This window comes from Bacillus rossius, chromosome 1 (genome assembly GCF_032445375.1).
Source record: "Bacillus rossius redtenbacheri isolate Brsri chromosome 1, Brsri_v3, whole genome shotgun sequence".
Classification (NCBI taxonomy): Eukaryota; Metazoa; Arthropoda; class Insecta; order Phasmatodea; family Bacillidae; genus Bacillus; species Bacillus rossius.
In genome coordinates this window covers 138,350,314-138,372,648 of record NC_086330.1, presented here as the reverse complement: position 1 = coordinate 138,372,648, position 22,335 = coordinate 138,350,314, and the positions used below count along the sequence as shown (strand labels likewise).

The 22,335-nt window shown below is 35.6% G+C and overlaps 1 protein-coding gene across 1 annotated transcript in view; it reads right to left on the bottom strand.

The window, feature by feature from the left end:
- Positions 1 to 18,828: 18,828 nt before the first annotated feature.
- LOC134546208 (equilibrative nucleoside transporter 4) overlaps positions 18,829 to 22,335 on the bottom strand; it is a 42,300-nt gene continuing 38,793 nt past the window's right edge. Inside the window, exons 7-9 of the mRNA XM_063388821.1 lie at positions 21,527 to 21,714; positions 19,906 to 20,146; positions 18,829 to 19,468 (exon numbers count right to left, since the gene is read on the bottom strand). Coding sequence (XP_063244891.1) covers positions 19,116 to 19,468; positions 19,906 to 20,146; positions 21,527 to 21,714 — 782 coding nt within the window. The 3' untranslated portion in view covers positions 18,829 to 19,115. The remainder of the gene's footprint in view (positions 19,469 to 19,905; positions 20,147 to 21,526; positions 21,715 to 22,335) is intronic.

The following is a 22,335-nucleotide window of genomic DNA, read 5'->3' as shown; positions in this document are numbered from 1 at the left end:
GTTATTTTATTATATACTGTTTAACGAAACAACATATTTATTGGATAGGTACATTACTTGCTGGAGGCAAATATTGCTAACATTCAATAAATATCAGTTATATGTGTAACTTACAATCTTACAACAGAAGACATTGTTTATTTGAAAAGCACTAACATATATACAGTTAAAATATTGATTATAATTTTCTTTGTACAAAGAAACTCGCATTGCATTGTACTATACCCAAGTAAGGATATGCAGGTATTTCATTTTTAGTACTTTTGATACCTGGCATGTGACAACCATGTAGGTAGTTGGCTAACATAGGTATCAATCATCAATATAATTTACAAGTGCTTTCAAATCAGAACAAGATAAAGAAAAAATCCCTTTCTCAGGTGACAAGTGGAAGAAACAGTAGGTTTGCAGCTTCACATCAGTTCTAATATTATTGATAAAGCAATAAATAGTATAAGAATGATGTTAAAATATTACAGTCTGGGAAGTTGACCTTCATTAATGTTCCTGAAATACAAATGTGGCAAGTACCATTTTCACTGAAATAAAACATTAAAATAAAAATGTGCTACATTACTTTAAATTAGTAATTACAATTTCCATCTGCTTCACGTAATTCATTTTCTGTGGAATAAACAAAACTTTGTATAATGGTTGATTTACAGAATTTTCCACTGCTAGTAGTATGTATTACCTAATACATATTAATATTGCACACACTACATGCACATGATATAATTTAAAAAAATCCCGGAGTAAATATAAAAATGTTCTGTAAGAAAGAAATATTAGAATTATTTACAAATACGTGTTCAAAATAAAATTTAGACATGGTAGTTGACAAAATCCCTGTAGTTTTTAAAGATAGAAATTTTTTTCAACAGGCATATAAGTTTTAGAATCATTTGTATACACAGCATTAAACATAACTGTTGCCTACATTATTATTCAGGCCGGGAAGGAGAGAGGGTTTTCAGCTCTGAAATCCGTGCCGTTGCGTTTCACGCAATGGCCGCTAGATGTCTCTCTGATGTACAGTAAAAGAGGCAATTCAAAACGGAGATGTATGCGCAGTGTGGTTGATTTGTAATGTATTATGAGTGTTCGGCATACCGTGTATGTTATTTTGCATTAAAAATGTGTTTTTTAAAATTATATTAGGTGTTGAAAATGTGTAAGTAACAAAATTATGTATGTAGGACATTGTAAATATGATATAATTATTCAGAAACTTGTAGGGCGATTGTGCAATATTCAAACATAATTTCACATGTGTGTTAATTCCTGCCATTCGAAATGGTTTACTGTTGCGTGCCAAACTGCACGTCTGAGTCTTCAAAATGTGACAAAAATGTGACTTTCCATACATTTCCTATACAGACTGAACCAAAGGATAGGTGGCGAACAGCGATTTCAAGGCAGGGTAAAACAGCTGGATCTCTCTGGTCTCCGTCTTGGAGTTCATGAGTTTGTAGTTTACACTTCAGGACATCTGATTTCAGCAAAAGTACAACAAGAAAAAGATTACTTCCAAATGTGGTCCCTACATTGTTCCCAGGGTATCCTTTGCACAAACAGAGCAAATTACCGAAATGAAGTCCAGCTTCTAGATCTGATGTAAACCCACAAATTAAACGAAAAAGAGTGTGTATACAAAATGAAAACGAGGAGCTTGCATTCTTGTTTGAAGATAACATTGAAGTCAAAGAAGTAGGAATTCAAGTATCATCGTTTTTTCCATTCAGACCTAAACTCACAGCCATAAAAAACAAGTACAAACTCGTCAAACAGTTTAATGGCCGACTCATTCAAACTGTCAGTAGATTGAGGAAACAAATTAAGGAACTGAAAAAAGAAAATAATGGCAAAAATAATAAACACCAGGAGAAAATGGAAAAAATAGAAAAAGATGGAGAATATGGAAAATTGAAGCACTATTTTTGTTAGAGCTAATTGATAGCTATGGAAAACAGCACGTTGTTTATGGTGAAACAACTCTCAAAAGTTGTGTACTTTGGCACAGGAAAGCAGCAGCTGGGTATCATTTCATCAGATCAATGAACTGTTTGAAACTTCCTCATGAAAAAACGTTGAGGGGTTATATTGGATGTGCGAGTGGTGAAACGGGTATAACTTCAGTAATTAAAGAACGCCTTATTTATGAGGTCAGCAATTTGAATCACTCAGAAGAAAAGTTAGGTTCGCTGATAATAGATGAGATGGCCATCAAGGCAAAAGTAAGTTATGATCGCAACATTGACCAGTTCCTTGGATATTCAGAGGCAGACATTGAGGAGATGAGTGTAAGTGATAAAATAGCCAACAGACTATTGACAGATTGTGCTTCATTTTTCGCGGCCTCTCCACTCCCATCCAAATTCCCGTCGCGTTTTATTTTACTCATCAATTAACAATACCTCAGCTGTGTAAATTAACCAAAAAGGTAATCGAAGAATTAGAAGGAACAGGTTTAGAAATTCTGCAAATAGTTACTGATAACTCTTCAGTAAATGTTAACATGATGAAGTAGGTGTGTGGCGGCCAATTACTACATACATACCTGAAATACAACACCCAAGTGATGAAAACAAAGTAATCTTCTTGAGTTTTGACTCGAGCCACATTTTGAAAAATATTCGCACTCAGATTCTTTAGAAGAATTTTTTCTACAGGGGTATAATGATCTCAAGCAAAACCTTGAAAAAATTGTACGATGCACAGAAGCACTGTACAGTGAAACCTGTTCGATGTCTGAACAGAAAAGTTGTTTACCCTTCGAACATCGAAAAAATGAATGTGCAACGAGCCAAGTGTGTTTTTTTCCTTCCTCTGACAGCTGCATTGAAGACTCTTCCTACAATAGCACCTGAGTTAGTCGAAAACCACGTAAGCCTTGTTGAATCCATACGGTTTTTGGAATATGTCAGAAAATGGCACGATATTCACGATGTTTGTAACACAAAGCAGGCATATACGTATGTCAAGAAACACCAACAAACTAGTGTTCACAGAATCTGACGATGACAGACTGTCTTGGTTGCTAGATACATTCCTGCCCTACATGGAAAATATCCAAAAGTCGAGCAGCAAACAAAATAAACTAAGTGAAGAGACATACGAAGCTCTAGTCGTGACAACTCAGGCAACTGTAAAATGTATACAACATTTAATATCAGTTGGATTTCATTTCGTTTTAAGCAGGAACCTGAGCAGCGATGACATTGAACTTCTCTTCAGTCACTTGCGAAGAAAAGGTGGTTTCAACGATATGATGGACGCAAGAGCATGCATGTATGCAATCGACACAATGCTAAAAACGGGCTTAATAAATCCTTCAGCTACATCAAATGTAGAAAGACAAACTTTCAAGACATTGGATGCAATTGCACATCACAGAAGAATAAGTGAGCTGAACACAGTAATTTGTGATGTTCCAGTTGAAGCAACAGGATTTTTGACGAAAATCTTTAAGGTAAGATAAATTGAACGGGAAATTTTTTATTACAATTTTAATTTAAGGCTATGCCCCACTCGCTGTATATTTATTATATTATTATAATTTTAGCATATTCAAATTGTATGCAAAGATACATTTTGAAAATGCGACTATAGGTAGTTGACAACATGTAATCCAATACAGTGCAAACATTTATTACATTATGACGCCTTTTGTCATACCACCTACTTTTTAAAATAAATTATTAATGCATTCCTGCCTTTTTTTAAGTGTAAGATATAATATTTTGTCGAGGATATTTTATTTGTTAGAAACTAATTTCATAGGTAGGCCTACTTGTGATTTATGAGGTCTATAATGTATATCTAATTTTGAAGACAATAATGGAGCATTAAAAGTTATGTGATGCCGAGCCTTAAATCAGTGAGTTACGTAATTTCATGTTGTTTTGGTTTCTGTTTTTTGCAGAAACTCCAGTAACGCTGCAAATTGCGTCCTTAGCTATGTTTGCTAGGTACTTGGTACAGGTTGCAGAAGAAAATTTTAACCGTGCCTATTGCCTAGAACAAATAACAACTCCCGATTGTGACAGCCTGTTGCTCCGATTGATTGAAATGCAAGATCGCGGAGGTCTGCGGTACCCATCTAGAAAATTCGTTTTTTTCCTGAGCAAGATACTTAGGACGTAAACAGCTCATCAAGAAGCTTAAAGTGTTTCTAGTGCCAAAGTTTCTTTAATATTTTAAGTGTTCACTGTGCAGTCAAAAAAAGCTTGCAAATACCATAATAACCTAATTTCTGAAGCCTATTTTGGACAACAAAGCACTTTCGGTGACAGACATAATTGACAAACCATCAAAAATATACAGAAAACCATTGAGCCGCAAAATTTTAAAACTTTAAGTGTAGTTCCAGGTGAGTAACAATTAACACTTTATTTGGTGTTACAACTGTTACATTCATTTAGTTTACGACTGCTTTATCTTTTAGAAGTATTTGAACATAGGCTTCATTGTATTTATCATAACAGTTCGTTCTAAACACCAATTTCATGAGTTATAGGATCAACGGTAATTTAAACAGATGTTTCGCGCCATTCCGTGTACTGCACATGAGAGAGCTACCTAGCTGCGATCTCTGGAACTGAATCGTCTCGCGTTTTACATTCTCTCCTTCCCGGCCTTGAATAATAACATAGGCAACGACAACACATCCAGTCAGGGTACCAACACAGAAGAAAAAATGGTGTATTAATGAGTGTGTAACAGTCCAGATCTCAGACTATCTCAAAATTGGTCTAGATTTAGGCTGCACATACATATAAACACTTGAAGAATTTGTTGGGTTTAAAAATACTGTTCATATTTTGTACAAACGTTTCTCTAAATGACTCATGATGAAAAGAGAGTCTTGAGAACAATTACAGATTTCAACTGTTTTAAATATCCTTGACCAAAAATTTGCACTAGCTCAATGGCCGCCATCTTCCGACCACTCCATTGTTCTAGATTATGCACAAACCATTTCAAAAAAGGTTTTTTTGCTTCACTAAAACAAATTACTTTTTTGAAATGGTACCAAAATGTCAGACAAAACGAAAATTTGTTACGAATATTAAAATCCCAAGGTTACACATTAACTCACAGTACAAGCCAAGGACTCTGTCCTTGGAACAATGATTAAAAACCAATTTAAAAGTCTTGTTGCTGGCTTAACACAGAAGACTGCAGTGAACGAATTTAAAAGAAAATGTCCAAATTTTTTTAAAATTGGCATCACCCAGACTGTAGCCATGAAAATAACTCTTTGCCTAAATTTTAATTTACCTATTTTCAGATCCATCGCCCAACTGCAACATTTCGATACCATGACCACACAACTGACTCCATGGCCACCTTTCTCTTCCGAGAAAGACAAGGGTGCCCAAGTAACGTAATTTTCAACCAATTCCAAAAAATACATAGAAAAATATCAGATAATCATGGCACATCGCAACAGCATTTCAACCAAATCACTAGTCTTTCCCATACACAAGCAATGTCTGAAACTGTTGAACACTCATATGACTGATAAAACCATTGCATCAGCCCAATTGTTCTAAAACCTAGTATAATCCCTATATCCATGCATTCACGAATCAAAATAAATACAACAAAGACGACTAAAAAAGTACACGAAAGCACTTAAAAACACACTTACAGAAATAAAAAACTGGAAAAAATAACTTTATGTGGTTTATTTGCCATAAAGCAAGAAAATAATTCAAAACAACATAAAATCATAAAACATTGTAAATTATTATCATAAAACACACTGAAAATACATAATTCTCTCTCAAAAGAATAAATACCTGTTATCTACATCATACCAGAAAACCTAACTATATATCGTTTCTGATTATTGAAGAACACGTCTAAATTAAATATTTAGGCGAGAGCAGTGGCATAGGTTGTTAAAAGTGGTTGGAAATGCATCACAGAGGTGATAAATTTGGAAAGCAGGGTTGTTTGGCTGTTAGCTCACATTGTATTCATAATAAAAATTAATTTATTCAAACTATAATAATTCTCTTGCAGCTGTAAAAATACAGTGTTTTATCTCATAATCGTTGCACCATTATTTTAAGGCCTCAAAATTCAGAAAAAAAAATTCTTGCATTAACGTAGCATGATGTTTTTGGTCCCTCGGTTAGATTCCGAGCGCTTTTAGTAGGTAGTTTTCACATATAAAATTATGTATTTTAAAGTTGAAATCTAATATTCTGCTTATTTATTTATCAGAAATATGAAGTTGTCTGAAGTGTAAATTTTCTTTTAAAGACATTTTCAAACGTTATAACCTTTATCTGTTCGTCTTCGTCACAATTTATACAGCGCAATATTTATGTTTGGTTATGTTGATTCCTGTATGAAGCGTACGCACATAGTTGAATATCAATGCACATGCTATGTCTAGAGCTGAGTTAACTACATTTGATAGCCTGTATTCTTTTGTGGTGTGTACTACGATGACAGTTTATGCGTTACTTTCAGCTCACGTTCGGGTCATAGTTTTCATTTTTCTATTTAAAGTTGAACAAAATGTGTTTGTAGCATGACTTATTGTTTTTAATTGTTTGGTATGCTGTTGTATACTATACTTTTTAAATAAACGTACTTTCCACGAATAGGTTTAGTTTTTATGAACAACTTAAAAAAAAAGATTTCTTCACATAAAAATTGCACTCCTACTTTTCAAACTTGATTTTAGCATAAAATTTGCGACATTATGCGATAAAACACGGAAATTAATACAAGCTGGGTTGATGCAATTAAAAGTATATGCCAACATTCAAGGTGTTGGTATTGCCAATATTTACCTAATATGTACTAGTAAAAATATAATATTCTGAAGTAGTACAAGGTGATGGTATTTTGGCATCAACGTAGAATGGCTGTACATTCAGTGTTTTCATACAAAGGGTGTAGTCCATCTGACATTCGTGTGATAGGATCAGAATGCAATATTTTATACTGAAAGTTAAAAATAACCATCACCCATCTTCAATATAGCTAATTAATTGAAAGTTATATATTAAAACATTTTGAAATTAATTCACTATAGCTAAATCATGTACCTATGTCCATTACCTTCATCAAACTATAAATTTTAACAAATTTTTTAAGGTGCATAGTATCAGCAGAAACTGGTAGCCCAGCAATAACAACTGATGTAACTTCTTTTATACATAGGTGTATTAGTAAAGGTTTTTCAACAGAAATCATAGAAAGTATCACAACAAAAGTTCACACTCATCAATATAATTTATTATACATGAATAATACACTTTTTTTTCTGCCATGTATTTATGCTCACAGCAGAGTTGAATGATATTTCATATTTATTCACATTTATCATGAAGGTAGACACCTACATGTTGGAGGGATGAAGAGTATTTTGACATAAACCATTTGTAATCAGTCAACACACATCCAAATAAAATTGTCCCTTATAACTTACATTCATTTAAAGCTTCCGTAAGTGTACATATTACATTATCTGAGCTTACACACAGTACAAGTCATTTATGTTAGCTCTGAGAACACAAAAGATGACAAATTTGCATTTTGGTTGCAGTACAAAATACTTAAGTTTTTTTAATGATTATTATCATTATCCTGGGCTCTTGAATGGAGAATGCAACCAAACAGTCCCAAACTGAAGGAATGTCACAGCTACATATAATTAATCTGTCCTCACTCTTGTAAAAGGAGGTATTTTCAAGTTTAGCACTGCTTTGCCGAGGAGTAGTTTTGTAGTTTATGCTAATCCGTAGTTACGATGTGTTTGCATTTATATTTCATACCAGGATACCAATGTAATCACACTTATTGGAGAAAATGTACACTACACCGATGGAAATGCTCCCAAAAATATTCAAGGAATTAAAAAAATTTGTTTACATTATCTGAGTTACCTTACCTTAGTTACAAGAGAGAAAATTGAAGAAAAATAGCAAAATATTAATTTTTTTTTATCCACTTTCACGTGAACATAGTGACGTCGACCAGGGCTTTGCCCCATTAAGTCTGGTCAGACTCCACTCCCTTTGCGGCCCCATGGCATCCCTAACCACTCCTTCCTGGCATTTGCACCATTGGCATGTACACATGCGTGTGCTATGTGATGTGTGTTTGAATGGCACGCCATAGACTCCTGCGAGAGAGTGATTCAGTGCTCTGTCCCCATACATAATTATAAATTAAATTGTAAACAATTATTTTTCATCCTAAGCATTTATGGGCACAGCAAATAAGTCGGGAGGTTTTTTTTTTTTTTTAATAAATGTTATATTTAATTTTGCATAAAATAAAGACAGCACCGGACATTCCTGAGGCGGATCCGAATCCAGCCAAAGTTTGACTTTGAATATTCATTTTTAAATTACTATATGTTTGAATCTTTCTAGCTGCGAGAAAGTATGCAATTAATGTACGGGTGCTTTGTGTGTCTAGTTTTTAAAAACCTATGGCAATCAAATATAAAAACGTAACTGTAGTTTGGTTGTGAGAGACCCATGTGGCCCGTGCAGAACATTCGCTCACCGCAGTCCTTCGTCATCACGGGCCGAGCAGAAGCACCAGCACCTTGGAGACCTCACCGCTTGTATTCACTGATAAGTAGTTTTCCATTCATGTTCTTAAGGGCAAGCTTCAAGGTCGCGGTTGTGAATCACGGTCACCAGATAGCTCTGGGGTGGAGCTGAGAGCGAGAGATCGCAGACAGAGATAAGACCGTGGCAGCGAGTGAGCAGAAGGGTGGAAGGGGGGCGCCGGCGGGATCAGGTGTTCATCCGGTGTTGCCAGCTCTGTGTCCAACTGAGGAGAACAGCCGCGTGCCTAGCTAGGGGCGGACGGTTAGGCGAGGCACACCCACTCAGCAGAGCTTCAGCACTAGAAGCCCGGTGCCCGGGACAGCCGGAATCTTCATTAGGCATCATATAGAGCAGGATTTTTTTGGAGATGAATTCTGATAATACGACATTGATAACGTTTTTTTTAAATTATAATCCTACAACCAATGGTCAGTTAAACTGAAATCTATTGCATGTCACGTTCAAGGATGACATGCACTTACACGTCCCATAACATAAGCCCCGTCACTCTGGCGGGTTTTCCTACACACACATTTCATTTTATGAACAAACCTATTTTTTTTAATTAAAAATATTTTAACTTATCCACATAATGTATGCGAATATTACACTTGTGACCAAAGGTTTGAATTATGTTTATATATAAACATGATTATATATATATATATATATATATATATATATACAAACATATATATATATATATATATATATATATATATATATATATACGAGTTATAGGGCAGGACTATTTTCATAACATTAAACAATTTGTCATTTATTAAAAAATTTAACAGTAGTCGAGATGCGTTTCTTGAAATATATTTATTTATTTCAAGACACAAATATTTCGTAAGAAATAAAATACGATGTACATACATACATATACTTGCTACACATTGGCAATGTAACGAAATGTAAAAAATGAGGACCTAATACAAGTATGTATTAAAACTTAGAGTTTATAAAAGAATTGCCAAGTGCAAGTACAATAGGTAAATCAAGTACTCCGTATCGTTCATGGATATGTGTTCTTAGCTTGCAAACTTGTAAACTGAAGTAATCTGTTAATTAGTAGTATAAAAATAATTTATTATAATTAAATATAGTATTCCTTACACAGAAAAAAAAATGTTTTTGGACATTTTCACAAAATTCCTTTAGAAATCGGTTGCCAAGAAATATTTCGTAATATTACTAGAGAAAATATAGTAAATTTCTACAAAACATTGTTATGGTTATTTTTGAATTTATGATTTGCGTTTTTCTAAACAAAGCTGGATATTTACTGTCGCGCTTACGAATATTGCAATATAATATTATATTACGACTTTTTTGTACAAGGGTACATTTTTAACCCTTGGAAAATGTAATAATATTTAGAAATTGGACTTCATAATTGTTTATTGTGCTTTTGTGCGTGCGCATTTAGTCGTGGAAAGTTATACAGGGAAATGTTTATAAATAACTGTAACTAATTCAGGTACTGGGACAACCCAAAGAATAAATGCCCGGGCAATAATACAATCCCACATTTGCAGCGATTTGCTTTCGTGCAAATGTACATATTTACAAATATCTGTAATTTTGTGTGCATGAATATTTCAGTTTGATTGAAAAAAAATTACAGAGTACTGTCTAAGCTTTCCAGTATAAGAATCAACAGTGTTTCAGTCATATTTTGGCTGTAACGACGGTAAAGTTATGCTTGACGAGCTGTCAACAATTTTGCAGATGCAGCGTTCCTAACGAACTATATAATATGTGAACATGGAAATTTTTATAGTTGGTCTTTTATGATCTACAGGCCAGTGCGGACAAGACCTACAATAAATGCAGACTGACAAATACCAGATTAGACAAAACAAGGTTGGTTACCAAATCTGTTAAACCTCTTACCTGAAACAGGGACGGAAAAGTAAAAAGAGGCGAAAGAAGTATAGGAATGTATGTCCGGGCACAGACGCCGGCGCTGGTGACGGTGCCAGATCAATGACAAACCGACCTCTGACGTCACGGCGGCCATCTTGGACTCAAAAGTTCCTCAAAATGACTAAACATTCCTCAAAAATGACTCAAAATTTGTAAAAATTTCCCGTTTTTCAGGGAAAAAAATTCCCGTCTTGAGGGAAAATTTACCGTTTTTAGACCTTAAAAATACCAGCGGCTAGAAATATCCATATTGAGGCTTAAGCATCCATGTCTACAGCTTCCGATAAGCCTCTGACGTCATCATTGAATATGTCATCATGTAATAAGACGTCACCGTTGCAATTTCCGTTACGGCAGCCATCTTAAAAATCATTATTTATTATCCGATTTTAATGAAAAAAATTAAATTTTTTCATAAATAGCTTTTTTATTAATTTTTTAATTTTTTCATTAAAATAGGATAATAAAGAATGATTTTCAAGATGGCTGCCATAACGGAAATTGCAACTGTAACGTCATATTGCATGATGACATATTAAATTATGACGTCAGAGGCTTATCGGAAGCTGTAGACATGGATGCTTAAGCCTCAATATGGATATTTCTACCCGCTGGTATTTTTAAGATCTAAAAACGGTAAATTTTCCCTCGAGACGGGAATTTTTCCCTGGAAAATGGGACATTTTGAGTCATTTTGAGTCATTTCTGAGAAATTTTAAGGAATTTTTTAGTCCAAGATGGCCGCCGTGACTTCAGAGGTCGGTCGGTCACTGACCCGGCACCCACACCAGCGCCTGGCGCCTGTGCCCGGACATACATTCCTATACTACTGGCGAATCGAATCACAGCCAGTATTATCAGTCTGTATAGGCCTATAAATAGAGATAGGTAAATTTCGCGCATTCATTTTGTCGCAAGCTAGTATGAAAACATTTATACTGTTCCACTGAGTTCATTTTTGGGCGATAGTTATTAGCTACCCCTCTGCGATGCCCAACTAGGAGAAGAAAAAAAAGTAAATCAGGTAGTGCTGATCAACTAGGATAAGAAATCAGCCAAAGGAAAAGCAAACATGGGTTGAGCACATTTAAAACATTTAATTCTATCCTGATTCCAGATTAATTCACGAAATTTCCGAGTCCCTACATAGAAGTAACGTGAAATCAGTACGTGTGTACGAAGGTTCGTATTTACTTTGTCATTTTCTCAATTTTCTAGAAGTGGCCATCCAAACCTCATTAAAAAATATATATTTCCTTCTAGTTTCCCATTACCAAGCAAATAATGATAAATCAGCATTTATTAATACACACAGAGATTTTCAGTAGAGTAAAATTGTGCTTAATGCATGAAAAATAATTATATATATACATATATATACATATGTATATATATACATATATATATGTATGTGTGTGTTTGTATGTATCATTGAAATATAACTATACTTTGAAAACGAAGTTTTTTGCGAAACTGAGATCTCTCCAAGATAAAGAAGTTTGTTATAAGTTAGTAAGAACTACACATTAACGTATTTATATGTTTTTATCATTAATTTCAGTTAAGTGTAGGGCATTTTTAGCTGAAACCGATTTACGTTTTTAATATTCAATTGCTGCAAGAAAAAAAACCTCATAATAATAAAACATTAATGAAACCTGCCAGAATTTGTATAATTTTCATCCACATATAACTTCACAGCTAAAGTATTACATAATAATTAAAGTTGTTTGCGTTGATTTTTAAAAATTATTTTCAGGCAATTAATATCAGCTGAGAATGTGTCAAAATAATTACAAGAAATGTTTTATGTATTTTTGAAACATAAATACGGTTCCATACGTTTCAAAGCTGTAAATTTTACAAATATTTTTCTTTATTGATCAGTAAATTCAGCGATATGAGTTAATCTTTATGAAGGATCTTATCAGAGGATGTGGCTATGACAATGCTCAAAAGATTGGTATTGTGAAAAATGTGTCTAAATCAGGATTAACACAATATTAGATTAACTTTTCTTTAAAAAATGTATGTTCCCTCTGCCATAATGTTTAATGCTAATGATTGTACCTACAACTAATGGTAACCGTGTATTAATTATTACATTTACCGGTACTACAAATAGTTATTACGTAGAATGACCACTTCTTAAGTTGTTGCGAAATGTGAACCACAGTTAAAGAAAATACATTAGGTTTGAAAATCATGTTTTATATTTCATATTTTACAAAGAATTCAAAATAATAGTGACATTTACTCATTCAGTATAATATATCATACAAAATAGAAAAATGAGAAGAAAAACCATAGGCTATAACTGATAGTAGAAACACAGTTTATATCAGCATAGAGACCAAAAGACACGTATATTACTACTACATACAAAACAAATAAATAACTATAATCAGTTCTTCGGAATTCATTGTAAACAATATTTTAAAAGGTATGTCTCCACAGAATTAAAATATAAACTTCAGATAAAATTATAACCTTATAAAAACTCATGTACAGTTACTTCCAAAAAAAAATTGTTTTCTTTCGTTTAACTTAATGTTTTCGATGTTAGAACAAATTTGAACACAACAGAACATTTTATGGCAATCGTCTAGAGTTTCAAAGAACAAAAATATCTTACTTCAATTATATTTACATTCATTTATCCCTTGCTTTTTCCGGGTCAGTTTTTGACGTCTTGATTGCTGTTTCTCTGCCAAGCTTCTTTCAGCTTCCAAAATGTAGCCTGGTTCTCTAATGGCTCTGTCTATGCTTTGATTTGGCACCACTATCTCAGGCAGAAAACACCTACGATAAAATCTAGTCAGTTTCGGCAACATTTCTGTTTCCCGCATGAGCTCATCTCTTTCTACTCTTTCTACTTGTAAATTCTGACGAACAACAGACATTACCATGAAGTAACAGTATTCGCGCTATGTATGTTTAAAGTCCCTTGCAGCTCATAAAAATAAAGGTGTGAACGTTTAATAATTAAACTTCCGTTTCATTGACACGTGGAAAAAACTTTCTTTTTCTTATTGCAGTTTCTTGGAGCCCTTGGTCAAGTCCGTCAGGGCTAGCACTGAAATATCCGTATTAGAGATCCAAAAATAAACCACACTTCTGTACAACTAATCCGGTTTGTGCTTGAAACCTCTGAATGGCAATATGCTCATTGCGACCACCGTACTCCATTGCCAGTGTCGAAAACGGGGGCATGTAAAGTAGGTAACTGTTTAACATGATTTGAACAGGACATAGATTCTTTCCGGCGACAAACAACGCCGAAATTACTGACTTTTAACCGCACACGTCTCATTTTGTGCCATAGCTCACAATCAGCTAGCATTTTTGTTCGTTTCACGATATTAGTTCTTTCTCCAAAAGTGACTTGCAGTGATTCGATGTAATCAACATTAATTACATAAGTTGTTTTGTCACAGAAATAATACTCCTAAATATACTAACTTGTGCACCTGTTAGATGTCAGACATGCAATTATAACATGACAATAATATACATTTTTAATACTATTCATTACTATTAAATAAAAATAAACGTTAATTATATAACGTTTTTCAGTCACATTATAGTAAATATAAGACGTGTGTATAATCACAATGGCAATCCATCGGTGAGTGGGCAAAGGCGTCACCGAAACTCAGAAATTCTAAATTATTACTACTTTTAACGTAAATTGATTTTTACATTAAATTAAAATTTTTAATAAAATGTTTGTTTTACATAGACGTATAAAATAATTTATTCATGGTAAAATTTAAAAAATGAATAACATAAAGCATATTTTACAGAAATATTTCGGGATTGTTTTCTCAGTTTCTGTTTTATAATCTATTGTCGCTGAAAATAAGTGCCAGCTCGTAAAATTGACAGTAAAGATTACAAAAAAATTATAGACAAAATTGCATCCTAATAAAAATGGTATTTATAGCTGCATATAAAAATCAAAATTGCCCCGCATGCATCCGCAATTTTACGGCTAACATTGTCACTAGAACAAATGTGTAATGTATCATTAATACATTTTCAAACTATAGGCTTATTTTTACGCATAAAATGAAACGTTAAATTCGTTTGAAATGGTTTTAGAGCAAATATATTTAACAACTCTTACAAATGTTAAAAATTAATTTCCAGTATTCTGTTTTCAATAATATTTTAAAAGTTTTACAGTATGTCAAATATAAATGTCTCATATCCGTGTATATATAATATATATATAACACATGTACATACTTTTTATTTTTAGCAGTAGGCCTACGTGCCAGAATCATTTTCTTTTTTTGCGGATTTCTTTCGCTTTGATAATTGTGGCCGTTTCTTGAGACATTTTGTGCTGCCGATAATCGCACACTGCGTACCAAGACTTGATAAATTTCATTGAATAAGTCATACGTAGTCGAGCGTCACACTAATACTAAAAAAGAGAGAATGAGTGACCTCGGTGAGACGCTGGCGCCAAACACCTTTCCCCATCCCTTCCCCTCATGCAAGGTAGCCGAGGGCGCAACTAACCACGGGCCTCAACGCCATAAAAAAAATTTATTACAAAAAGTTCTAATTGACAGAATGTGAGTGTCGCTATATTTTTTTATCTACTCAGGTCTACCAATAATATCAAAGTTTGAAGCAAACCTTCATAATGTAATAGTTTGTGCGTCTTCAGAAACATTTGCATTTTCAGGAGAAGCCTAAACCTAAAGATAGCAAAAGCTATTCTATGTTATTTTTTAAACTCGTTATTAAAATAAAAATTGATCAAGTATGTGTAGATATTCAGATAGGAATTTGAGATCTGTGTCACAATAAATGTGAAGTTAAAAATTTTAATAAACATTTGGTTTAGACAGGATTGTTTCGATGAAGCGTCGGTGTGCATAACAGTGTGACATAAAATCCTCCTAAATTATATACGAAAAAACGACCACAGAAAAAGCTATTTAAAATAATGAACAAATTTAATTTGTGAAGACGAACTGCGCGAGAACAATTTATACTGTTTTTAATACATGACCATCATGCTATCAGTTTTTGTTTTTATTTTCTGTCCTGTAAAGAGTTAAACACTAACCAGTGAAGTTGTAAATGCAGAACTGTCAGAAATGTCAGTACCTCGCGCGCAAGGCGTGACAGATGACTAGCCCGTGTTCGTCTCCCTGGCTCACAGTCGCGAGGGGTGGGTGACCTTCCAGGAAGGAGCTGGCAACACGGCAGCCTGTCTCCGCCACCTAGCGCGTCATCCTCTTCCCCCCTGGCACCCCTCGCCCACAACCACGTGCTGGGCCTCGCGGCCTCAATGTTTCCATTACAAATAATCATCCTGTGACTATGTTTTTAAAGATAGAGTATCAGTCCCGGTGACTTTTTTAAAGAATTCAACTCAGTCAAGGTTCCAGTACAGCCGTTTAAGCGATTAAATGAATAGCCTGAAAAATATGATACTTTGAATATTATATCACATAATATCACCATCTTGAAATAAAAAATTAAAACTTTTAAAGATATAGCGCTGTTAAGGTCTTCAAAATCTACAACATAGCTTTTGTTTGACGCCGTTTTCACAAAAATTGTAGAAATCGCGCGGGAATTTGTTTTGCATGTAAATGCCTATACCGCGGCCGGAGTGAATTTGGTTGAAGCCCGGCCTTAAGTCTTTAAATCTTTTTACAGTTCTCCTCGGGGCTACTCTCAGCCGGCGGGCTGTTTAAATAATTATCCTTATTACTCTCCGCAAGTATTTAATCACCCTTACATAATTATTGCGTGGCCACATGTGTGAACCACACTGCAACATAAATTGATTCGTGCCTCTGGCTTTTTAACTGTTTAAAGGACTATAGCAGTGGTGATGCACTTGAGGAAAATGAATGTCATAATACTGAACTGAATGTGCCTCTTTCAGTAGAAGACAATGTTAGTGACTAGTTGGTGGTGTCTGCGAGTTCATCTAAATCCTTTGATTCCAGTATACATTTGGAAAGTTATATCCATTGAAGGGACCATAATGACTGGGGAATTTCTGCATTGAAGGTCAACACGAGAAAAAAAAATTGATTTGTGTGTGGATACCCCGATATTCCTGATGTATCCGATTTTGAATTTTGCCAAGTCAGGGGAAAACTTGATTCACCTCAGAAGTATGGTAGAGGACTTCTTCTCTTTCCTGTGGACTGGAGAGATAAGTAGGCCTATGTAGACGCACCATATGAAGGGTTTGTTTAACGGTGACAGTTTACTGGTGGAACAAAAAGCTCATGCTACAGTATAGAATAACATATTAATTTTTTCTGCTTTGTATCTAGCTAGGGCTAAGACAAAATACATAGGTATGCAAAATTATGTAGTAAATTTCAATGTATAATATGTGCATTATAATCATTATTTACTTTTTAAAATTTATTTCAGTGTTTCTATTTACCCAGTAGTCTGCTCAATCGCAGTTCCCAGGCAAAATTATTAAGTGTTCCAATTCACCCACTTAGTATATGGATGGTTAAATAGGAACACCATATATTTTTTACAAAAAAAAAAAAAATATCTGGTAAATCTGTTAGCTTATACCATATTGTAGATGAAAGGAACACCTATGGACCAGGGTTTCAGGAGGTATGAGATTTTTCTCTTACTTTAAGTTTTCAAACTCCAAGAAGGGGGAGTTGAAAACTGTTCCTATTCACCCCATTCTATAGTATTTTCTTTCAAGCCTTGCTTTGAAGTTTGAATCCAAATTATTGAACACCAAATTCAGATATAAAGCCCTCAATTATGTTATGAATTGAGACCTAAATTTTAAAACTGTAGTGACCAGAGTTACCAAGAAAAAAAACTATGGAAATTTTTTTTGAACCAAGCAGATGAATATTGCTTACTTACATGAACATCATTAAACTTCTTGCTTTAGGCAAGTTAAAGTTAATGTAAAGTTTACCAGATGTGTCATTACAATTTGTTGTAGTAAAACCTAGAGTATGTTGGCACAGTATGACATTTCTAGTCGCATAGATTTGTAAGTGAAAATAAGAAATATGGTTGCATTGCTGTAAATGACACTTGTCAGTATTGTAATTTTTATGATTTTTTTTTTGTAACCATTGTGTGAGTGTGAATTGAAACGTTTTAGAAACAGCTAAGCTCTGCTTGGTTTCATGCAGGTCACAGACCACAAGAGGATGACAGTGGCCTTCAGTTCTTAGTCATAGCGAGGGAAAGTTGTGTTAAGCTTGAGAAAAGTAGTGATGAAACATGCCGTCTGTTATGGCAAGTATGCCTTGTGGCTACGTTACAGTGGTGGAAGCAGTTCACAGACAGTAACATACAAGTGGTCTTTAAACCACATTCTGGAAGGCTATCCACTTTGGTGATGGATATGAACTTTGTCAAGGCTGTGTGCAGAGTGGTTGATAATTACAGGGCTAACATTAAACAATATTTAGATTTTAACATTTAATTTAAACACACTCAAAACACTGACTGAGTTTCAGCAAACCAGAATGCACTGCGTGTTTGTGTATGCACTGGGTGGGTACTCCCGTAGAGCACATGCAAACAGTTCAGATGTGCACAAATGCAGTTCGCATGTATGGGACAAAGCTTGAAGGCTTAGCTGACATGTGACGAACAATGAATTCATCATTATAGCTTGCTATTAAAAATTTGTCAATTGCATTGAAAGACTAAATACGTGACTGCCTCAAAAAAAAATGGTCTTCTCACTTGGTGAATAAAGTGATGTGTATTTGGCTTACTAGTGGTTTGTGTTACATTAATGTCATGTAAATTCATTTTTCTGTACTGAAGTCATGAGGAAGAAAAGCCCAGTTTGTATTGGCCTCTTTGAAGCATTCAATCAACTCTGCAAACAAATATGAGTCAAAACAATGATATTGTATAGTTTGTAGATTTATCTTATTTTGCATGAATTAATTAGGCTGAAAATTTTCTTTAACATCATGTATTTTTGTAACTTAAGTAATGACTAATAAAGTAATGAGTCTTGCCCTCCTACCCCCCCCCCCCCCCATACTATTTTATTCCATGCCTAAACTCATTTTATGGCATTAGTGACTTTTTATTTTAGTTTGAGTAAAGTAAATAAAAAAATAAAAATTAAGTGTTTTTTTTTATGGCATCCATCCACTATGTTGACTAAGCTCATGCTTGTGAAACAAACTGCATAAAAACAATTTTATGGACATCGTTATTTCCTTCAGTCTAGACAAAAACTAACTCTGTGTTGATAGAGCATTTTAAAATTTATAAAAATAAATAAATAAATAAATAAATAAATAAATTGTGTTGAGGCAAGATTTCCTTTAAAAAAACACTTGAACCAATTTTTGAGAGCATAAAATGAGTAATACTTTTCTAAAATTAACAAATATTAAATGCTTGGATCCTAAATTAAATCATAGGATTGCTTTGACAGTGAAATTTCAATGGAAATTAAAATTTCACTAAAAAGGAATATAGTTTTGCATTTATGAACACCTTTTCATTCTCAGTGGTGGTGTGAGGGGCATCAAGGATGCCCATGGCCGAGATTCGAAGGCCGCGAGAGCCCCGGCAGACGAACGGGGCCTACTGCTCCAACAGGGTGACGTTGAGCAGCCCTGCCGCGACGGTGGCGGAGACATCTGCGACGGAGGGCAGCGTCGGGAGCTCGGACCCAGCCAGGGTGGCGAGCACCGTCGAGGCCAGCAAGAGGGTCGTGTTCGTCGGGACGGCCGCGGTGGGCGGGCGGAGGCTGGGGCTCCTGGCCGTGGTGAGGGCGGCCAAGGTGAGCGCCGCGGTGCTCTGGGTCGGCGCACGGGCCGCGGTGGGCTTCACGCAGCCGTTGAAGAGGAGCGGTGGCCCCAGAAGGGAGTCCAGCAAGTACGCCACCAGCGAGCCAGTGGTCAGCCCCATGTTGTATGAAAGTGTCATTATGTTTCCTGCACAGCATGTTCACGCGAGTCAGTCTGCTGCATCCTCTCACAGGTAGTGCGTCACAAAATATGTTTGTAAGGCACGTTACTACATTTTGTTCTTATACTAAATGGTTACTGTATGTGCTTTGATAACTGCTGGTAACAAAATTTCACTCCTGTATGAGTAGATCATTTTGCGTTCTGTAGCAAATGTTTTTACCTGATATATGCTAGATATTATCTGCTATTTGTAAAAATAACGTTAAAAATTCATAATTAAAATTTTTACTGAACTAACTGCACCATTGTCACTCACTATAAGTTTAATTTGTGGGTTTCCACAACTGGGTAACACATACGAAATTGCTTATATAAACTAATTTTTTAAATGTTTCTTCCCAATGACAGCAAACCGTAGTGAAAGTGGCAAGAGATTGGAAACAGCACAGTGGTAGCCTCACCAGTGAGCTCGCGGTGCTCCTCGGGCACGCGGCTGGGCGCCTGGATCATGGGAACGCTGCCCACCAAGCCGTTGCTCACCCCCAGCAGGATGGAGAAGAGCATGGGGTAGCCCTCACGTGGGATGAGCGGGTTGCCGCGTGGCATCGCGCACAGCAGCATCAGCGGGATGAGCAGCGTGCGCAGCCACGCAAACATGATGAGTTGGGCGCGCGACCAGTCGTACGGCACCGACGCCAGAATCTGCACACAGCAGGGTTGCACAGAGAGAATTAGATTGTAGTTCCTGTCGCAGGGGAGGAGGTGTTGCATGCTGGGAAGTTAGCAAGAGGCCAGACAATATGGCAGCGTAATAAGTCGTACGTGAGTGACTGAGTTTGTACTAAGTTGTCACAGAGAATAAAGGTTGTGTACGAACTCATGATGCATTATCATTCATTAATGAACTACAACAGGAGGTGGATAGAAAGACTGGTAAAACTGTTCAAGGTGGTCAAGGGAAAGGGGTTGGGGAGAGCTGGGGCAAAGTTTGTACAAAGGAGGGCACAGAGGGAGGAGAGACCATGGGTAGAAGATACAGCGGGAGTGAAAGCGAACAGAAAGAGGGAAGTATTTGTTCCTGGTGAACACAGGGTGGGAGTGTAATTGGCGTGAGGGGAAGTGAGTGAAGCACCTATGGAGAAAGCTAAAAGGAATGGGAGTGCAGAGCAGGGGGAGGACTCATTGCCACCAGGAGAATGCCCAAATGCAGGTTTCACTCTAAATTAGAGCTGAGCTGCATGAGGACGTTTGGTTGAAGAAAAATTCGGGCAGAGAAAAAAAATGGGATGGGATCAGAAATTATTTGAAATTGCAAATTTCAAGAATTTCTATACTTCTGTAAAACAAAATTTAGTCAATTATATTATGTACACAAAAATCTAGTGAATATAAAATGATAAAAACAGGTAATCTTAATTAACTGCATACTACAAATTAAGATTAATATGAGACAAAGTGACATAATTAGTGCAGTGCTTTCTTAGAAAATAGTTTGTGAAGAACAATTATTGGCACATGAGACATGAACATGTATGTTACTGAAATAAAATTGATAAATGGGAAAAAGTAATTTCCAGCCTGACGTTTCATGAAATTTTTTTCCCCCCTAAAGTCGTAATTCAGCTCAGCTCTAATCTAAATCTTTATAAATAGCAGGCTCCTCTAGTTTCATTTTATAAAATTATCACTATTAGTGGCACCAAATCCCAAACTACGTGTTTGTAACAAGAAGGGCATCTCTCCTCCTCACTTAACCCCCTCTCATGGGTCTAATAATTGTTCCCTTAGAGTGATTAAAGTAAACACAGCACAATTAACTGTGTCTCTTTTTGGTGGAAAAGAGAGTCTGAAATAAATCTAAAAGGTGTCTTCTTAACACTATCACTTTGTATCAGTTTCTCTAAGAACATAACTAAAATAACCCTTCTGACATTTTCCAAACACTTTATTATCAAAGCTAATCCTCCTGTGAGATACATGAAGTGTTTTCAAAAGGCCAAAACATGACCATAATGGTTAGTGAAAACTGGAAACACTTTAACTATAGGGTGAAACGTTGAGATGTGTTGACGCCACACTGACCTTGCCCACCAGGTCCGCCGCGTTGAACATGGCCATGAGGATGACGGGCATCCAGTTGCCGAACTTGCAGCTGACGATCTCTGACTCGATGCCCGGGTACAGGGACAAGGTCACACAATACGCCAGGCCGATGGACAGCATGTATGGCCAGACAGTCTTGGCCACCTCCCAGCGAGCTACCAGGCCCCCTGCGACCACGAGCCACACCTTGCTAGGCACCGCGCCCCAGTAGGGGGGGAGTGGCCTAACTCTACAAGTTTTGCTAAATTTTTAGTTGGGAAAATAAGAGGTGGAATCATGGAAAAATATTACTACCTATTTAACTTAAACATAGCCTGTCTTGCACCTTACCCAACAAATTATTAATCAGATTAAGCTGTTGTACATTTTAACACCCTTTGTAACTGAAACAATTGAAAAGTGCTCTGATTAGCTGACAAGCTTTATATAGGTTTCATTGATGTTTGGAATAGTACATTTCCATGGATCCTAATGATTATAACTATGAAAGAAGTGAACAAAGGTACATAAATTTTTATCAATTTATCTGCGAGAAAATATCTTACGGTACTCTACAAGAACTTACACTAAATACAACTATGTTTATATTTGTGTCAGACTGTTAAAAACCCATTCTAATCCATTCCACTTGAGACTATATAGTAGTTACACTGCTACTGTACATTTAAAAATCTATAACAGTAAAATACATGAAATACTGATTTACTTTTTTATAGCTGACACTGTATGGTATCAGCTTGATGCTTGACTGCATTCACAGCAACATTTATGATTAAAGATATTCGTGG